Consider the following 21,346-nt stretch of genomic DNA (forward strand, 5'->3'; position numbering starts at 1 on the left):
ATAAACAGCAGCAAACCCCTCACGGACCACGAAAATGATGAACCACACACAGAAAATGGTGAACTCCACACAGCAAAGTTCCTCTGATGAGCAATGACCGCTTAAGAGTAGCACTATCATTAGTGATGCCGGAGGCTGGCAAGGTCTCACATGGTAAGGACAAGTTCCCCCCACCCCCAAAAAATTATTTTTAAAGCTGCCTGAGGGCAGACTCTGTATGTGGGTGCAGATTCAAGATCCTGAAAGTGGAACATGGTTGTGTACCAGCGGTGGCTGCTGACCATCACTACAGGTGAGCACACAGGTCCCCAGGTCCCCACAGGGGCATAATTCAATTGAATATGCAAGTTCTTCCTCTTCATTGTTTCTCCCTAGGACTAAAGGTCTATCTTTCTCCTTTTCTGAATTGATCAATGGTGTCGTTGCAATAAAGCAGTTACTCCCTCTGCTCTCTTAGTTCTTTGGGAACACCTTAAGGAATGTATTGGAAAAGACCCAACATTCCTGACAGTGATTCCTAGCTAGGGGAAACTCATGAACCACCTGTCTTTCAGCTACTTTTCTATACTTTCCCAGCAGAGCTGTCAAAGTTATCCTGCTGTTATCGGTGCAAATGTGAGGAACTGCACGGTTCACAATGGCTGGCAAAGGGTTTCCACACTGTGCAAGCTACTTTTCCAAGATGGAAACCAACATCGGGTGCTGTTTCTAAATACTTAATACAATGAGCCATTTGCAAGTCACACAGAAAGTAAAGCACAAACTTGAGGTGTCTTACCCTGGCCTTCTAAATACGGCAGGGCCTTGAAATCCACTCTCAGGGGAACAATTCGATCCCATGAAGGAAGGAGACACAATCTGTTTTGCTTCTCCTGGGCTTCATGTCACACAGATGATCTACGACAGCACGTGGACATGCCTGTCATTTTCCAGATTTTGCACTCCACCTAAACGTGGCTACTGTACACTCGAAATGTGGCCGGGACAAATTAAGATATAGTCTAAACTATATGAGGGATTTCAGACGATTGTTTTTAATGTAAAATACCTCATGAATAATTTCTATATTGTTACATGTAAAATGTTTAACCTATTTTGTATCAAGTGATGTGTGTAATCTAAATTTCCTCATTTTTCTTCCTTTTTCTAAACATGGCTACTAAAATATTTTACAAATAAATGAATGTTATTATCTTTCTATTGAACAGGGCTGCCTTAGATCCTTTGAAGTGAAGGGAGAGGACAGATACAACCTTTGGCAAATGACCAGAGGTTTCTCTGTAGACTTCACACTAATATTTGTCATGATCTGCTGACCTCATTATCAGTAGCATTTTCATGTGGCATTCTTATAAGACTCCCTTTAATCTCACATAGAGTTGCAGCCTCATTGGATTAGGCTTTTTCTTGATCCATATTATATGTTAAATGTAGTTTACTAAAGAAGAGCCATTGAAAAGCTCCATCCTGAACATGCCTACTCAAGATTTACACTCTCACAAACTGCTGATAATAATAAAATTTTACTTGGAAAATCACAGTAACTTCCTGAAAACTGACTGTGTTAGAGTTAGTGAAATGCACGAATGCAGCAATTCCACAAGTTCTCCACATGTCCGGATGCACTGGAGAGAGGCAATCAGTAAGAGAGACAACAGGAATGACCAGGCCCACAGACTGCTGGGAAAGAGTTCCTTTACTTACCCATGTATTTATTAAACAAACATGTATGCAATACCTACCACCGGCCAATCACATTTCTAGCTTATAGATCTTAGAAGAGAGGAAGTTGTTGAACAGAAAACTTTTCAAATGTTCCCTAAAACTGCCTACCCCTCCCACTGCCTAAGTGGTGATGGTGGTGGATTCAGGTGAAGTGTAACAACATTCTCAGCCTGAGCTGTGGCTCACTAGGCTAATCCTCCGCCTTGTGGCGCCGGCACACTGGGTCCTAGTCCCAGTCGGGGTACCGGATTCTGTCCCAGTTGCCCTTCTTCCAAGCCAGCTCTCTGCTGTGGCCAGGGAGTGCAGTGGAGGATGGCCCAAGTGCTTGGGCCCTGCACCCCATGGGAGACCAGGATAAGTACCTGGCTCCTGCCATCGGATCAGCACAGTGCGCCGGCTGCAGCGCGCTGGCCGTGGCGGCCATTGGAGGGTGAACCAACGGCAAAGGAAGACCTTTCTCTCTGTCTCTCTCTCTCACTGTCCACTCTGCCTGAAAAAAAAAAAAAAAAACACACAAACATTCTTACCTTGCAAGAATGCATCTGTACGTCTCCTGCAGATTTCACGAAAGAGACAAATAAATAAAAGGTCAACTAGGTTTTTTCTCTTTATTGATGCTGTTTCTTTCCCTGTCTACCTCTCCATCTCTCCTATCTTTCAATACTAACCTCTCTCTCTCTTTTTTTTTTTTTTTTTTTTTTTTTTGACAGGCAGAGTGGACAGTGAGACAGAGAAAGGTCTTCCTTTTTTGCTGGTTCACCCCCTAATGGCCACTGCGGCCAGCGCACCGCGCTGATCCGATGGCAGGAACCAGGTGCTTCTCCTGGTCTCCCATGGGGTGCAGGGCCCAAGCACTTGGGCCATCCTCCACTGCACTCCCTGGCCACAGCAGAGAGCTGGCCTGGAAGAGGGGCAACCAGGAAAGAATCCAGCACTCCAACCGGGACTAGAACCCAGGGTGCCGGCGCCGCAGGCAGAGGATTAGCCTATTGAGCCACAACGCCGGCCTTCTAACCTCTCTTTTAATTGAAATAGCTTTAGTGTTTGGCCATACATTTCTGTCCATACTCAGATATAAAGGTTTGGGGGAACCCACTACAATAATACAAAAATTAGGCTTAGGATCTTAAAAGGTATTCATACATATGAGATGTTGAAAATTTAAGCTTCATTAGCTTCAAAGTAAATGACCTCCACTCATATAATACAGACATATATACATATAGGAAGTGTGTTATTTTTGGCTTACTACAAGGGGGAGTTATATAATAAGCACTCTTTTGTATCTTTACTTTCCAAAAATACTTTAATCATTCCAGGACAAACAGTACAGCTCAATTCATTTTTTTTTTTAATTTGAAAGGCAGAGAGAGAGAGGGAGAGATAAAGACAGACAGATGGACAGATAACTCCCATCTGCTACTTTACTCCCCAAATACCTACAACAGCTGCAGTTACATAGGCTGAAGCTGGGAGCCATGAGTTCAATCCAGGTCTCCCACGTGGGAGGCAGGAACCCAATTACTTGAGCAATTACTGCTGCCTCCAAGGGTCTCCATTGGCAGGAAGCAGGAATCAGGAATCAGAAGCCAGAGCTGAAAATCCAACCCAGATACTCCAATGTGAAACATGGATATCTTAATCAGGCTAGATCCTCACTCCCTCAATTCATGTTTGTAAATGCATAACACTCCATTATGTATGAGAGTTCTTCAAAAAGTTCATGGAAAATAGCTATTATGGGAAAAGTGTGTGTGGATTTCAAAAATTGTGCACCTAAATAAACTTATCTTTTAATACCATTTTCCCACCAATTTGCTGAAGTATTCTTGTATATGTACCATGGTTTGTCCAAATTTCTCCCTTGTAAGTATACAGTTCGTTTCGCTTCTAGTTTTCTGGAGTTCTTGAGCTGGTGGGTAGGGAGAGAGGCTTTCTTTTGCCACTACCAAAAATCAGGTGTTTAAAGAATAGGAGTTGGGGTGGGGGTCCGGTGTTGCAGCATAACAGGTAAAGTCGCTGCCTGCGATGCCAACATCCTATACGGTCATGGGTTCATGTCCTTGCTGCTCCACTTCTTATCCATATCCCTGCTAATGGCCTGGGAAAGCAGTGGAAGATGACCCAAGTGCTTGGGCCCCTGCCACCCACATATGAGACTGGGATGAAGCTCATAACTCCTGGCTTCAGCCTGGCCCAGCTCTGGCCACTGCAGCCTTCTGGCAAGCGAACCAGCAGATGGGAGATTCTCTCTCTCTCTCTCTCTCTAACTCTGACTTTCAAATAAATAAATCTTAAAAAAAAAAAAAAAAAAGACCAGGGCAGGCATTGTGGCACACTGGGTTAAGCCACTGCTTGAGCTCCCCACATCCAGTATGAAGTCCCAGCTCCTCTGCGAGCATTAAGCTTCCTGCTAATGCAGACTGCAAGGCAGCAGGTGATGGCTCAACTGCTTGGGCCCCTGCCACCCACAGGGGAGACATGGGTGGAGTTTCAGACTCCTGGCTTCAGCTCAGACCAGCCCTGGCTATTGAGGGTCTGGGGGTAGTGAACCGGCAAATGTAAAATCTCTTCCTCTGTCTCTCCCTGTCACTCTGTCTTTCGAGTAGATGTAAATAAATAAATAAATAAATATTAAAAACAAAAGAATAGTATACGGGAATCCTTAATAAAATGTGCTGAGTTTTAACTATTGGGATTGCATCAAATTGAGAAGTTTCTGTACTGCAAAAGAAACAGTCAGGAGAGTGAAGAGACAACCGTCAGAATGGGAAAAAATATTTGCAAACTATGCAACAGATAAAGGGTTAATAACCAGAATCTACAAAGAGATCAAGAAACTCCACAAAAACAAAACCAACAACCCAATTAAGAGATGGGCCAAGGACCTCAATAGACATTTTTCAAAAGAGGAAATCCAAATGGCCAACAGGCACATGAAAAAATGTTCAAGGTCATTAGCAATCAGAGAAATGCAAATCAAAACCACAATGAGGTTCCACCTCACCCCGGTTAGAATGGCTCACATTCAGAAATCTACCAACAACAGATGCTGGCGAGGATGTGGGGAAAAAGGGACACTAACCCACTGTTGGTGGGAATGCAAACTGGTCAAGCCACTATGGAAGTCAGTCTGGAGATTCCTCAGAAACCTGAAGATAACCCTACCGTTCGACCCAGCCATCCCACTCCTTGGAATCTACCCAAAGGAATTTAAATTGGCAAACAAAAAAGCGGTCTGCAGCCTAATGTTTATTGCAGCTCAATTCACAATAGCTAAGACCTGGAACCAACCTAAATGCCCATCAACGGTAGACTGGATAAAGAAATTATGGGATATGTACTCTTTAGAATACTATACCGCAGTAAGAAACAACGAAATCCAGTCATTTGCAACAAAATGGAGGAATCTGGAACACATCATGCTGAGTGAAATAAGCCAGTCCCAAAGGGACAAATACCATATGTTCTCCCTGATCGGTGACAACTGACTGAACACCAAAAAGGAAACCTGTTGAAGTGGAATGGACACTATGGGAAACGGTGACTTGATCAGCATAGCCCTGACTGTTAATGAACAACTTAATACATTATCCCTCTTAGTAGTTTTTTTTGTCTGTTCTACTTAATATGACTGGTTTAATTCTGTAATTAATACACAGTTATTCTTAAGTGTTGAAATTTAACTGAAATGTGATCCCTGTTAAACATAAGAGTAGGAATAAGAGAGGGAAGAGATATATAATTTGGGACATGCTCAAGCTGACTTGCCCCAAATGGTAGAGTTAGAAACATACCAGGGGACTCCAATTTAATCCCATCAAGGTGGCATGTACCAATGCCATCTCACTAGTCCAAGTGATCAATTTCAGTTCACAATTGATCATAATGAAAGGACTAAGAGTCAAAGGGAGCACATAAGCAAGTCTAGTACCTGCTAACACTAACCGATAGAATAAATAAAGGGGAGAGTGATCCAACATGGGAAGTGAGATACTCAGCAGACTCATAGAATGGCAGATGTCCTAAATAGCACTCTGGCCTCAGAATCAGCCCTAAAGGCATTCAGATCTGGCTGAAAAGCCCATGAGAGTATTTCAGGCATGGAAAGCCAAGACACTCTGGCAAAAAGATCTCTGTGAGTGAGATCTCAGTGGAAAGAACAGGTCTTCAAAGAAGGAGGTACCTTTCTCTGAAGGGAGGAGAGAACCTCCACTTTGACTATGACCTTGTCTAAACAAGATAAGAGTCGGAGAACTCAAGGGGCTTCCATAGCCTTGGAAACTCATGACTGGAGCATAGGGAGATTACTGATGCCATAGACAGGAGTGTCAATTGGTAAAGTCAACAACAGGAGTCACTGTGCACTTACTCCTCATGTAGGATCTCTGTCCTTAATGTGCTGTGCATTGAGATTTAATGCTATAACGAGTACTCAAATAATATATTTCACTTTGTGTTTCTATGGGGGTGCAAACTGTTGAAATCTTTACTTAATGCATACTAAACTGATCCTCTGTAAAAAAAAAAAAAAAAAAAAAAAAGAATAGAAAAGAAACTATCAACTCCCAACTTGACTCTCACTGGGATTAAACATGACAATAGGTCTGATCTGATTTCATCATCATTAAAAAAAAATCATCTATTATTTTTCACTTTATGTTTCTGTGTGGGAGCAAACTGTTGAAATCCTTACTTAATGTATACTAAGCTGATCTTCTGTATATTAAGATAATCGAAAATGAATCTTGATGTGAATGGAAGGGGAGAGGGAGTGGGAAAGGGGAGGGTTGTGGGTGGGAGGGACGGTATGGGGGGGAAGCCATAGTAATCCATTATTCGTACTTTGGAAACGTATATTCATTAAATAAAAGTTAAAAAAAAAATGTGCTGAGTTTGTTAATTTGACAAGCAGCAATTTTACAATATTAAGGCTTTCTATGCAAGAACATGGTATACATTTTTCTGTTTAGGCGTATCCCATTCACAGGGAATTTGAAATCTAATGAGGAAAATAAAGCCTGTGTGCAAATAGCCATGAAGCAAGAAAAATGGAAAATACAAATTGTAACACCTGAAATTGAAGGGGCTGGCCCACTCCAGAGGTGGGATGATCTGAGTAGGTTACAAACACACACAAAACAGAGGAGAATGGGGACCTGGGAGAAAGCAAGCTGGGTCGGGGCACAGAGACAGTCAAGAAACAGTAAATAAACGACTCAGCAGGGGCTGGACATGGAAGAGGGATGTGGAAGAAATAGGAGATGTGGCTAGAAAGGTGGGCTGGAGCGCTTCACAGCAAAACACCAGGATAGAGGAGTTTATCCACACTTCGGCAGAGCTATGGGAGCAGCAGCCAGTCTGGGGCCCAGAACAAGAAAGGACATGCGCTCTGTTATAAGATCACCTAGTCAGGTGTACATGAGACTGCCTGAGAGGAGAGCAGCCACAGGAGAAGATGTGAGACCTGAGCCAGCAGGAAGGTAGTGAGAAAGAGAGGAAAGGAGAGAGATGCATATGATACATCCTGTCACACCAGCCACAGGGAATTCAAACACCTGCTGGCTTCAACAGGGACAAAAAAGGGTGAACTGCAGGATGGCCATGCCAGTAACAGGGATGTACAAAGCAGAAAACCGTGTTTGACTGGAAGAGGATCAGTTTCTTTTCAGATATGTTAAATTCAACACGTAAGCAGAATATCCTGGACTGGAGCCCAAAATAGGAGGGCTGCCCTTACTAAGGCCAGTGATAAGTTTTATCACTCCTCCAGAGAAACCCAACAGATGAGCTCACTTTCAGAAAATGCTGGGCCTACTCCCACTCCCCAGACTCTCATCTTTCAGGAAAAGTTAACTTCTAGATTTCTCCTTATCCTGCACAAAACCTTCTCTCCCTGAATGTCACCTTAGGGCACAACAAACAAGCTGGGGTAGCCATTGTCTAAACACTGCCTCACTGAGCAGGCATGATACCATTCCAAAGCTTTGTAATGGTTCCCTAGGGTTGGAAATTAACCACCTTACTTAGCACTAAGTAAACTCAGTTATATTTCAAAGTAAAATTTATCCAGTCAAAAATATTCTAAGACACACATCAGTTTTATCTAAAATAAACCTTGAATTTTAAGATAAAAGTAAGTAACAATTTCAGCACCAAACTTTTATTCTGAATTTATTTTTCTGATAAACTAAAAGTTCAAAGTGATTGTGAATAAAGGTTTGATAGAAAAATGTATAGACATTTTTAGTTTGGCATTTTCCCACACACAGATTCTGCTGACTCCTAGTTCAAAGGCAATAACCAAAACTAAAAGCACAAAGCTGACAATTAAAAAAAAAAAAAAAAAACACAACTCCAGAATGCTTTCATTTTGCATCCATGCAGTTTGTTAACACCTGGGTGTTAAATGAAATATATATATATAGATAGATAGATATATAGTACCACAAAATTGTTTTTGCAAAAGATTTAAATGTACAAACCTCATAATGTTCATATTCATCCACATCAAACGTTTCAAAGTCAAAAAATCCATGTTGTAATCCCTAAAAGTAGAATTTCAATTAGTTTTTTCCATACCACATTGATAAAAATCTACTTGTCAGTTCTGGAAATCCTTCTTATAAAATAATCCCCACGGACCTGGAGGAGGAAGCCTAAACCCTTTGATTGTTAATGCATATCTAGAAATCATTTCATAGCAATGGGAATTCTGCTTTAATACCATCTTAGACGTGAAAGTAATCAGAGTGACACAAAAATATGTTCCACAAAAGAAGCTTCTTGAATCCTAGTATGTTAGTTTGTGTGTAAAATTAATTATGTATATAAAATGAAACACACTGGCAGAGTTATAGTTAAAATCTCTTGGGAACCGCCGGCGCCGTGGCTCAATAGGCTAATCCTCCACCTTGCGGCGCCGGCACACCGGGTTCTAGTCCCGGTTGGGGCGCCGGATTCTGTCCCGGTTGCCCCTCTTCCAGGCCAGCTCTCTGCTATGGCCAGGGAGTGCAGTGGAGGATGGCCCAGGTGCTTGGGCCCTGCACCCCATGGGAGACCAGGAAAAGCACCTGGCTCCTGGCTCCTGCCATCGGATCAGCGCGGTGCGCCGGCTGCAGCGGCGGCCATTGGAGGGTGAACCAGCGGCAAAGGAAGACCTTTCTCTCTCTGTCTCTCTCTCTCACTGTCCACTCTGCCTGTCAAAAAAAAAAAAAAAAAAAAAAAAAAAAAAAAATCTCTTGGGAACTATAAACCCATGACAAAATATATCATAGTGATTAACTTCCCTGACAGAAGAAACATCAATTACTCTTAGAAAGTTCTGCTTTCCTTTTATCATAATGAGGTAGTTAAGCCAAAAATAAGAGCATTTTTCTTAATAGGCCCTAATTCATTCTTCAAACTCTACTTTGAGAGAATTTGTTTCCCAGTGATAGTTACCTTCACTGCTGTTACAATTTACAACTACACAAAGACTTCACACTCCTTTTTGTAACTAATGACTTACAACTTTTAAAAACTATCTAGCTTGCTCAGATCTAAAATTTTAAGGAAGACAAAGACTTATTTTATAAACTGCGAAGCTATGCAGATGACAACAGAATGCAAAACCACAGATGGATTTAAAAGTTACACGATCAAGTCATTAAAAACAGAAAATGAAATCAGTAAGCCAAGCTCTGGTCCATTTCTCTTGGAAAATGATTCAGAGAGCAGCATTGTTTTCTCAAAATACAGAACATCATCTATGTCAGAAACAGAGAAACTTAGATCAAAAAAAAAAAAAAAGATTCTAAGATCCATTCCCAGACTCTATGAATATTGGCATTTTTAATATACTTTCCTAGGTGATTCTTAAAAATGTTAAGTTCTGACAACATGGGCAGAGACAACCTATCCAAAATAAGCAGAACAAGTTATTTAAACTATTTCACCTTTGAAAAAGCAACATAGTTCATCCATATGTACCAATCTAGAGAAAAATATACCCGCAACAATTCACTTTTTATTTCTCAAGTGTGTTTATGAAAGTCTCTATAAGGTCATATAACATGCAAACTATCTGATGACAATGTAAAACATCAAAATCAGAAAAATATATTCCTATAAAAGACAAAAATGTGGCTATATTCTGTGTACAGTCTTAGAATGTACTTACTGCCAAAAAAGAGCCCAGAAAATGACACCTCATGTTAAGAGTGTACAATATATCTCAGTTGCTTAAAGACACAAGGAACTACCTCTCCGACCTCAAAATCATATCTGTCTTTGTGTAAACCCCAACATCTGTTGAAACAATAAGTTTACAGGAGACTTTATTCATGAGAAAATTCACAACAAAGAGTGTACAACAGGAAGGATGATATAAATTTCTATACCAAGAAACCAGTTATTGTAAGAGTAGGCAGGGCTATTCCAGTGAGAACTCTTCTTGAATTTCATAAGTGTTGTTTTTAAAAATGGCCCCTACCACAGGTAGGAAAGGCAAAATAATAATAACAGAAACAATAAAGTACTTCTTTTGCCCCAACATATTTTCTAAACACTATAATTATGGATTACATGTTGGGTAATACCTCCATAAAGGTTTTTACGTGGTATTTCTACAAGTGCATTTTGATGATATTATCTGCAAGAGTGGGCTAGAATGTCTCCAAAGTTTTTATATAAAAAGAAAAATATTTGGCACCTATTTTGAAGTTTTAGATAATTCAGATGCATTTAAAATGAAACATGAGAAACATACATAAAACAGGTAACATATTTATCATACTGATTTTCTCAATGAAAAATATACCAAAATCAGTTTTATATGACATCAGAGAATATTTGAGCTAGAAAAGCTACTGATACTATATAATCCATGATACCCTTGCCAGTGGGTAATGTAATACATACATTATTGACTGATAACAAATCATGACTATAGGTTTAGTATGGAATTATGTACTTGGAGCCCTCATTCAATTCAGTTTTGCTTTTATGACTTCAGACTGTAAGTTACTGTTTCTAAATTATGTTCCAAAAGTTTTCAAAATCTTTTAGCTTAACATCTCCATTCTAAGTTGGTAACTACAAGTTGGCTCCCAAACTTTAGAGTGCATCAAATCAGCTGAAGGGGTTGTTAGAGACTGTGGGGGCCCCAACCCCCAAGCTTATGATTCAGTCAGTCTGGGGTGGGGACCAACTAACAGAAGAGAACAGTGGCTGAGATAATTTCCTGCCTCTCCCATATCAAGATCAAGCTTGATAATGAAGCTAAATGGGTGACATGCCAATGTCACAGCCATAGCAGCAAATAGAAGTAATAAATCTGCCCAAGAACACAAACAGCTAAAAAGAGAAAGGGAGGTCCCTTCACTCCCTCCTGCACTCACCCTTCTGTCTATAGTCTTCCCTGGGTATATATGGGGGATTCATTCCATACCCCACTTCCTATTGATACCAATATCCACAGGTGTTCAAGTTCCCCATATTAAATGGTGTAGTATTTGCATATAACTTAACCTCCCATACATTTAAAATCATCTCTGGAGTACTTATAATACCTAATACAGTGTAAATGCTATGTACAAAGGTGTTATACTATGTTGTTTAGGTAACAATAGCAACAAAAAAAGTCTGCATACGTTCACATATGTTCACTAAAAATGCATTTTTCCCAAGATTTTCCAGTTGTGATTGGTAGGATGCCCAGAGGAGGAACCCATGATGGGTAAGGGGGGCTGACTGTATTTTACAAATCAATCATCATTCGGGAAGTGAAAGCTTTCTGCTTACTAGGTCCCCTGTCCCCAAGGACCAACGAGAATGCTGAGATGATTCCTTTTCCATATTTTAATCTACTGTGTCGACTACAGCAAGGAGAATTGTTATTACCTTTCTGATTCCCTGCAAACAGTCGAGGATGGTGAGATTGTAAGTGCAATTTCCAAAGGAAGCATCCCTATAAATATAAATAAATTTAACATTAACAACTTGCATTTAGAGTATTCAAATAAGAAAACACCATAGTCAGTTGGAAATATGCTTGTTTGGCTTCACAGCCTGGTAAACTCATGTAGCACATCAGATCCTAGCTGTCAACTACCCCTGTGGCTTATCTACAGCGTTTCTGAAATTGCTTTCATCTTAACAATAGGCTGAATCAATAAAAATGCAGATGTAAGCACTTGAGCTCCAAAGTCAGACTGCCTTGGCTCAAATTCTAGCTCTGTCACATATTGGCTTTGGACTGTGAGCAAGTTCCATCCTCTACAGCCCTAGCTTCCTCTCTGGCAAAGGAAGTCAACAGTGTCATCCATCACCCACAGGATTGTGTTCAGATTACATTAAAAAGTACATAAAGTCCTTCATATAGTGTACGGCACAGAGGAAGCGCTTAATAAACACTATGAATCTTCTGATTATTAACAATGAGCTTAATTCTTTAAGTAAAACATTCATCACCCTGAGAGGCTTTCTGGCAGAGGACAACCTCCTGTTAGGAACACCATAAACACCAGCACAAAAAAGTAAGAGGCAGAATGTATGCACTTCAACAGAACTTGGCTGCTCTTTTCATGGACTGAATGCCATTCCTCTCTTCCCAAAGAAAAACAAAAACAAAACCAGAGGAAAACACAGTCACACGCTTCCCGACCATCGACCATGGCCTTCCAGAGTCACTGGGATCCATCCACCAGAGCTTCTAAGACACAGTGAAGTGCTCCATCAAAAGGAATGGGAAACTGCATTGAAAAGTGAGTGCTTCATACTTTATTTAAGTTTTTAGAGCAACTTAACAGACTTACTTTAGGCAACATAAAACTAAAGTATCAAGTTCGGGTCAGCTGAGCAAGAACTGGCACAGCACTTTAACACTAGCAATGTTCCAAGGTGTCCGAGGCAAGAAACTTGACCTCAACCATCTCAGTCTCCTGCCCAGCCCCCACTGCTGACCCAAGAAACAGAGCTGTCAGGCACCTGCCCTGACAAAGTCAAACCACACACCCCACAGCCTCCACCAAGGGCAGCACGGGAGGGTGCCAGAAGGCAGTACTCAAAGAAAACAACCTGTAAGGGCCAAACATAAAAACCAAGTCTGACAGCACTAAGCATCTGAGGTAACTGGAACCCACTGCTGCTAAGCCATGAATTAAAACGGGAACTAGCATCCTGATCATCTAGTAGAAAAATATTAAGCAAGCAAAGCAGCTTAAAAGAAATGTTTCTTAGGTGCTGAAACGTCAAAGTTAACCTGTGTAAAGAAGGGTTACTCTGCATCTCTAAGTCAATCTGATTCCAAGGTTTTGAGTTTTTGCTGTTGTTGTCATTGTCAAAAACCATGGGAACTCATATGTCAGTGAAAACAAAATAACCCCCTTGTAAAGATGTGACTCATATGTCACAAATCAAATTTTAATGGACTTTCCCAGAGAAAAGGGTAGCTGGGGATCTAAGATAAAATGCTAGTTTGTACTAAAAAAAAAAAGTCTCACTCCTTGGGGCATGGTTTCAGTGCCTTTGTGTTTTTTGACCTCATGAAGGCTGAGGATCCATTTTCTCAGAATAATGTTTTTAAATGCATAAAATAAAATACTTAACATAATAGATAGTGAATCCAATTAAATGTCAACAATTATCAAAATATTAAGACAAATTTATAATAGCCTAATATGCATTTTAAAATTAATGTAATCCAATAAGATCTATTGACAAGTCTGATTACTATAAATTTGAAGAAGGAATGAGCATAAATAATATTTTAAGATATAACAACTTTAATGTGACATAAAAATCTCTGATTTCTACTGTGACAAAGCTACTTGTATTGCTAATACTACTATACTTTATTTCTAATACTCATTATAATTGAATGTAATCTTCTTATAAGACTTAGAGGAAATAAAGATAAAAATTTTTTCCTCATTTATATTGACTGACTCTCTGCATGCTCTCTTTAAACTCTGGGTTAAAAACTATTGCTTTATCTTTTTAAGAAAAAAAATCTTCGTTGTACTGAAAAAGTTAACAAACAGCTGTGAGAAGTGGAAGTGACCCTTATTCCTTCAACTATGTCTTCCCACCTTGAGACTGAGCTGAACAATTTCAGCAAAATGAGTTTCCAGGCTGATGCTGCAGACCTAGTCTCCCCAGATGGCTGTAAAGACAGTGAGACTGTCATACCTCTTGTCCTCTCATAGCCACAACTGTTACCAATGACTGAGAAGAGCTATAATGACTTTATCATCAAATCTGCAGATCTGCAGAGCTGCGCAGGAGAGTTCATTACCACCTAACAGAATTAAGATACAAGCAGTCACAGCAGGCTGAAAGGATGATCAGAGGTTTGCAATAAAATAAGTCATGTCCTCTGGGCTGAGGGAAGGAGATGACACACCTTTTCTGAACACCTACTATAAAATGTATTTATTCAGATGCATTAGCACAAGGAAGCCAAATGACAGCCATATAAAGCCAGTATGTTCCCAAAATTTGGCTAGCAGAGTGGACAAGAGAAAAATAGCTTAGTAGTAGCACCTGACTCAAACACAGTCATGGGAGAGAAACTAGCATTGAAGAGACATAAAAACATGTTATATTTTCTCTGAGAGGGAAAAAAAGAAACAAAAAGGGTAAAGATGGAAGACTGAACCCTTTCTACCACAATCTCTCTTGAAAGAGAATTCTGAAAAGCAATTTTTAATATAGAATCCAACAAGGAGAGAAAACATGAGACAGTAGACAAAAAGAAAAGAATTTTAAAATCTGGAAATAAGATGGATGAGTGGTAAACAGATTAGAAGACCAAGAAAACAGAAGACTTAACTGTCAGAGGAACAAAGAACCAGCACCATTAATACCAGAAAATTCTCATAAGCCTGGTCCTGGCGGTACTGGATTCTCCAAAGTGAGGATGAAGGAAATAGCTAAAATAAGACTGAAAGCCTATTTAAAAAGCTGAGAGATTTTACTCTATACAATAACACTTCCCTGTTGGTTTTCTTTATCCCTCCCATGTGGTTGAATCATCTGAAACTAGAATGGCTAGCACTGGAAGGCAGCAAGACATCTGCCCCACACAATGTGCAAAGTTGAACTGGAAAATTCTTTAAAAAAAAAAAAAAAAAGAGAGACTTATTTATTTATTTATTTATTTGAAACACAAAGTTACAGAGAGATATATAGACAAGGCGGGACGGGGGGGTGGGTTTCCATCTGCTGGTTCACTCCTCAAATGGCCACAACAACTAGACCTGGGCCAGGCCAAAGCCAAGAGCCAAGAGTTTCCTCCAAGTCTCTCACGTGGGTGCAGGGGCCCAAGCACTTGGATCATCTTCTGCTTTCCCTGGCACATTAGCAGGAAGCTGGATCAGAAGTGGAGTAGACGGGGCACAAACTGGCACCCACATAGGATGCAGGAGCTGCAGGCTGGGGCTTTAACCCACTGCGCCACAGCACCAGCCCCTGAGAGATCTTTTATGAGGAGTGTATTTCACCCATGTTGGGATTTGATATGGACTTCGGGGGTTAGGAAAAATCCAGAATCTATTAACCTGAAAAGTCTTTCCTAAAGGATTTAGTTAGCACAGTTAAAACACTCATGCTACACATTAGAGTACTGAGGTTTGAGCCTCAGCTCCAGGTCCTGACTGCAGGTTCCTGCCAATGCAGACCTGGGAGGCAGAGGTGATGGTTCAAGTAATCGGGTTCCTGTCACTCATGTGAGAGATCCAGACCCAGCTCCGAGCTTCAGCCCCAGCCCAGTCTGAATGTTGCAGGCATTTAGGGAGGGAACTACAGATGGGAGTTCTCTCTCTCCCTCTATCCCTCTCTTCTTCTCTGCCTCTCTCCCTCTCTTCTTCTCTCCCTCTCTCAAATAAATACATTTAAAAGAAAAATGTTCTTTTCTACTCTGAGATGACATCATTATTTGAGTATCCTTTTCCTCTCGTTATCCCTCTCTTAGATCTTTCCCCAAATAATTTAAACATTTTTAGGTCTCTACCATCTCTTCTCTAAAAAGAACACATCAACCAAAACTACATCTTCCTTCAGCTACCACTCTCTGACAACCTCTTTAAAACAAGACTTCTCTAAGAAGTGTGTGCCTTCCTTTTTAAAATACAATTCAGTGGTTTTTAGTATATATTCATTGTATTATTCAACCACTAATTCTAAAACATTTTAAAAAGAAAAACACTTTTATCACCTCAAAAAGAAACTGCATTCATTCGCAGTTGCTCCCAGTACTCCTTTCCCCAGCCTCTGGCAACCACTCATCTGTTTTCTGTTCCTCCCGATTGACTAATTCTAAGCCCCAGGAACATTTTGCAAGCATCATCTTACTTCATATGTCAGCAACAGTAACTCCCTGCTTTGAACACTCCTTTTTCACTAGTTCCTGGATTTTTTCCCCACCAATTAGAACTCTACATCCCAATCTCTTTTTTTTTTTTTTTTTTTTTTTTTTTTGGACAGGCAGAGTTAGACAGTGAGAGAGAGACAGAGAGAAAGGTATTCCTTCCATTGGTTCACCCCCCTAATGGCTGCCACGGCCAGCGCACAGCACCGATCCGAAGCCAGGAGCCAGGTGCTTCCTCCAGGTCTCCCATGCGGATGCAGGACCCAAGCACTTGGGCCATCCTCCACTGCACTCCCGGGCCACAGCAGAAAGCTGGACTGGAAGAGGAGCAACCGGGACAGAACCGGTGCCCTGACTGGGAATAGAACCCGAGTGCCGGCACCGTAGGCGGAGGATTAGCCTAGTGAGCTGCAGTGCCAGTCATCCCAATCTCCTTTGCAGACTTATCCTTTATCTCCCAGTCTTTAAAACTTAGACCTCCTCAGGGTTTAGTTCCAGGTCCAAATTCTTACTCCATCCTCTCTCCCTAGACTATCAAACTGTAGCTTGCAACAGCATTCCCTGTATAATCCTTTAAAACAGACTGCTGAGCCCCATCTCAAGTCAGCTGACTTAAACCCTCGAGCAGGGCAAGAGAATTGCATTTCTCCCAAGTTCCAACGCTGCCAGTAGGAGAGACGTTGGAGGACCACTGCCCTAGACAATCTCATCTATAATCATTACCACTATCTAAGAATGCCCTCAAATACATCGCTAGCACAAACTCCTTTTTATTAACTACTCATAAACAGATGAAAATACTTCCAACAGTTTTTGAAGGGTAGGCATGCGGCCTTGGGGTTAAGGTGCTGGCTGGGACACCCATGATATATCAGAGTACCTCCCTTAGAGTCCTGGCTCTGTTTTGAATTCCTGCTTCCTGGTGATGCACACCCTGGGAGGATGCAGGTGATACTTAAGTAGTTGGGTCACTGACACTCATGTGGGAGACTTTGACTGAGTTCCCGGTTCCTGGCTTTGGCCTGGCCCAGCCCTGGGCATTGCAGGCATTTGAAAACTGGACCAGCACATGGTAGCACACACAATCAATCTCTCTCTCTCTCTCTCTAATCTCTAAAAAAATCAATCAATAAAACTCGTGGAAAAATGAAATTAAAAGATAAATTTATTCATTATAAAAAAATTTAAACCCACAGATAGGTTTTTCATGATAGGTATGTTCACATACATTTTTAAGACTCCTCATATTTATGGGTACTTTGTGATGTTTCAATACACGTATACATTGTGTTATGTTCAAATCAGGGTAAATATATGTATTCTCTCAGATATTTATCATTTCCTTATGGCAAAAAACTCCAAAAATCCATCCTTCTATTTTTTTTGGAGAAATATACAGCATACTATCATCGTCTATAGTCCCCGTACTGTGCAACAGAACACCAGAACTTCTTATCCCTAACTTTCTCAAACCCTCCTTCCCCTCACCTCTCCCCAGCCTCTGGTAACTACCATGCTACTCGCAACTTCTATGAGATCAATTTTTTAGATTTCGCATGTAAGCAAGATCATGCAGTATTTGTGTTTCTGTGACTGGCTTATTTCACTTAACATAATTTCCTCCAGTTCCATCCAGGTTGTTACAAATGCCAAAATTTCATTCTTTTTATGGCTGAATGGTATTCCACTGTGTATATGTACCACACTTTCTTCATCCATTCATCAGTTAATGTATAATTTTTTTAAAGATTTATTTATTTATTTGAAAGTCAGAGTTACACAGAGAGAAAAGAAGAGGCAGAGAGAGAGAGAGAGAGAGAGAGAGAGAGAGGTCTTCGTCTGATGGTTCACTCCCCAGATGGCCGCAATGGCCGGAGCTGCGCCGATCCGAAGCCAGGAGCCAGGAGTTTCTTCCAGGTCTCCCATGTGGGTGCAGGGGCCCGAGCACTTGGGCCATCTTCTACTGCTTTCCCAGGCCACAGCAAAGAGCTGGATCAGAAGTGGAGCAGACAGGACTAGAACCGGCACCCATACGGGATGCCAGCGCTTCAAGCCAGGGCGTTAACCCGCTGCGCCACAGCACTGGCCCCAGTTAATGTATAATTAAGTCATTTCCATTTCTTAGCTAAACTCCTTCTTAAAATTCCAAAATAGTACAATCAAGCACCTAATGTAGCATTTCTATTGGGTGTATGACACATATCTGCAACTCATTATGTGGGAAGAATTTCCTGAATCTGCCCCAAACCCCAAAACCAAGAGCAACACAAATCTGGTCCTCTATCAGTCCCTGTCTCAGTAAAAGGCACAGCTCAAGCCAAACCCAAAGGTACCCTCCACGTCTCTCATTTCCCTTATCCTGTCCATCACTCTGTACCATTGTGTTTGCCTCTTAAATACCCTCTTTGAATGTATTTTACTCTAATTCCATCGCCACCACCTTTCTAGACCCAATCCTAGTCTTTCTAATCAGTTTTCTGATTTACCATTGTTCTAGGTAAGGTTCAAATCCTCAACATGGCCTCAACCCCTACATTATCTAGCCCCACCTGCCCCTCCGGCCTTCTCCTGGATCATGATCCTCTCATTCTCTGTGCTCAGCCCCAAGGGCCTGCCTGAGCTCTGTGTCGGGCACCCATCTCTCCCCACAGAACCTTGCCTCTGCTGCTCTCACACATTCTTCCTACTTACCTTTGCATGGGGTACCTCCTCACCCTTCAGATCTCAGCTGGGAAACCTCCAACCCCGCGCTGGCTGGATCAAGACCCCAAACTTATTTTCACTGGACTTAACTACATTTTAAAAGTATATCCTTCTGGAGCTAGCACTGTGGCGTGGCAGGTGAGGCTACTACTGGTTCTACTCTTGGCTTTCCACTTCCAGTCCAGCTCTCTGCTGTGGTCTGGGAAGGCAGTGGAAGATGGCCCAAGTTTTGGGCCCCTGCGCCCTCATGGGAGACCCAGAAGAAGCTCCTGGCTCCTGGCTTCAGATCAGCCCAGCTCTGGTTGTCGTGCTCAATTGGGGAGTGAACCAGTGAATAGAGGATCTCTCTCTCGCTGCCTCTCCTTCTACTCTGTGTAACTCTGACTTTCAAATAAATAAATAAATCTTAAAAAAAGAAAGTATATCCTACTATGTTTATTTTGATTCCAGGCATCTCTCTCTGTAACAATCTTAAGGAAGGCAAGATATCTATGCTTGTACATTTTTATTCCCCACTGTCTCCCTAGCATCTGGCACAAAATTAAAGCTCAATAAGTATGTGAATAAATGGTTAAGTGCAGGAGCTTGGGAGTTCATCCCAAGACAATGTCCTACTATCATATTCTTTGACCACTTTTGTTAACTCAAACCTCCCAAGAAAAGCTTTGATGACATTAACCCAAAAAAAATCTCTCCTGGCCATTAAGAACAATTTCTTCTGTTCCTTTGGCCAAAGAATATTAATTGAATAAATGTAAAGGCAGTGAGGCTCAAAAGGCAGTTTTCTCTCCTTTGTGTCAAGTGATATTAGACAAAATGCTTTAACTCAGCTGCTTTACAGAGGCTACAAAAAGCATCCAGAATTTAAGTCACCATACCAAGGAGCGAAACAGTTTAAATTCCCACAATTTTAATGCAGTTACAGTTACCAATTACTTACTTTACTCCTGGTTTGCCTTTTCATTCATTCGCTCAATCATGCACTCATCCATATTTATTAAGCCAAATGTTATTGAGTGGAACAAGAGGACGCGTTGTATTTTTCCACCTCCCTCATAAAGGAAAGAAAAGTCTGCACACTCTTTGCCACGTGGGAAAACTACAGCTCTGACCCTTATCTGCCATGATAGCTTTACTATGTATTGCATTACTCTGTTAAACAGGTAAACACAGGCTGCTCTTCATTCAGGAGATAAGGTAATACCCAAATACTCAGGTTTTCTAATCATTCATCTCTGTTGAAGAATAAATCATGTGTCTCTAACCCCCAACAGAGATGACTAATGTTACAGCCAGCAGCTGTCTACAGAGATATCCAAATGCAAATTTAGCTCAGCCTCATGCTCCATCACCTAAACTCCATCCATCCTGGAAATTCTATTTCTCTAAATGTGACTTCCAGCATAACAGTCAACTGAACCGGAAAGCTATTATTAACTGATTATAAAAATCTACATAACCATGACCTTGGGAGAGGCTTCCAGTCAATAAATATCTGTTGAGTGAAAAACTAAATGAAGAAATATTCTAATAGAAGGAGCAACTGGGATTTGAATGTGTGTGTGTGTGTGTTCTTTTACATTTATTTTGAAAAAAAATCAAAGAAAACTAGAATCATTACCCATAATTAGATACTGAAATGGATTCACTGGCGTCCTACAGCTATCTTCCACAGGCTCACAATAGCCAACCACTAAATATTCAGAAATTTTGATAGCCTGAATCCACAGCAGTAAAGTACTGACACCACGGGAATCAGCAAGCACATTTTACTTCTAGAGCCAGGTCACTAGCACACCACTGCTTGTAACCTAAGAATCTAAGAAATCACTCAGAACGAAGCAATTTGATAAATATTAGGAATTACATGATGAAACCAGAGATGAAAGAATATGTTTACACAAAACAAAAAGAAAGCATTTCTGGTAATGAAATTTTCAAAATGAAGAAAGAATAGAGAACAGAGGCCCAGCGTCTACTATGTGGAGACTATACAGCTATAAAAAAGAACTGTTAGTAAATGGGCTATGGCATATTGGGAATGATTGTGATCTACGTATGTCCTGATCACAGGATTCTCTGTAAATTCTCTGGATGACAAGTAGTTAGGAAGTGTACAAATATCTGCAGAGCAGTGGGTTGTAAAGAATCTCAAAGGTCATCCAAGAAACCTCTTAAGCACTGAACTGAATCCCATCCTCACAACCACCACAAAGTCATGAGCATCTGAGGGGCAGAAAATGCATCATTTATGTCTAAGTGTTCACAATATAAGGCACATTACTATATTACAGATGTTGTTGAATGAATGAATGATCATTAACAGGTATTCATTCTCCTTATACCTAAACATATTTACTGGTTAGAAACTATTAACCTTTCTGAAAAAAAGTCATCTAAATCTTTAATTATAAACTATGTACAATAGCAAAAGCACTCCAAATCATCACTTTCCAATGGAAATATAACACCAGCCACAAAAGAGAGCCACATCTATAATTACAATTTTTCACAGTCATATTAAGATAAAATAAAAATAACTAGTTTCAATAATGATTTGATTAATCT

The 21,346-nt window shown here is 40.8% G+C and overlaps 1 protein-coding gene across 16 annotated transcripts in view; it reads right to left on the reverse strand.

Annotated features, from left to right (window-relative positions):
• CDC14A (cell division cycle 14A) overlaps positions 1-21,346 on the reverse strand; it is a 186,621-nt gene that overhangs the window by 86,348 nt on the left and 78,927 nt on the right. For all 16 annotated transcript variants that reach the window (XM_089300290.1, XM_089300287.1, XM_070077981.2 and 13 more), the window contains 2 exons: positions 11,608-11,674; positions 8,211-8,273 (listed from right to left, as the gene is read on the reverse strand). In XM_089300290.1, the coding sequence (XP_089156416.1) occupies positions 8,211-8,273; positions 11,608-11,674 (130 nt within the window). The remainder of the gene's footprint in view (positions 1-8,210; positions 8,274-11,607; positions 11,675-21,346) is intronic.

The sequence above is a fragment of the Oryctolagus cuniculus genome, chromosome 7 (genome assembly GCF_051225735.1).
Source record: "Oryctolagus cuniculus isolate XC-2025 breed Fujian yellow rabbit chromosome 7, ASM5122573v1, whole genome shotgun sequence".
NCBI lineage: Eukaryota > Metazoa > Chordata > Mammalia > Lagomorpha > Leporidae > Oryctolagus > Oryctolagus cuniculus.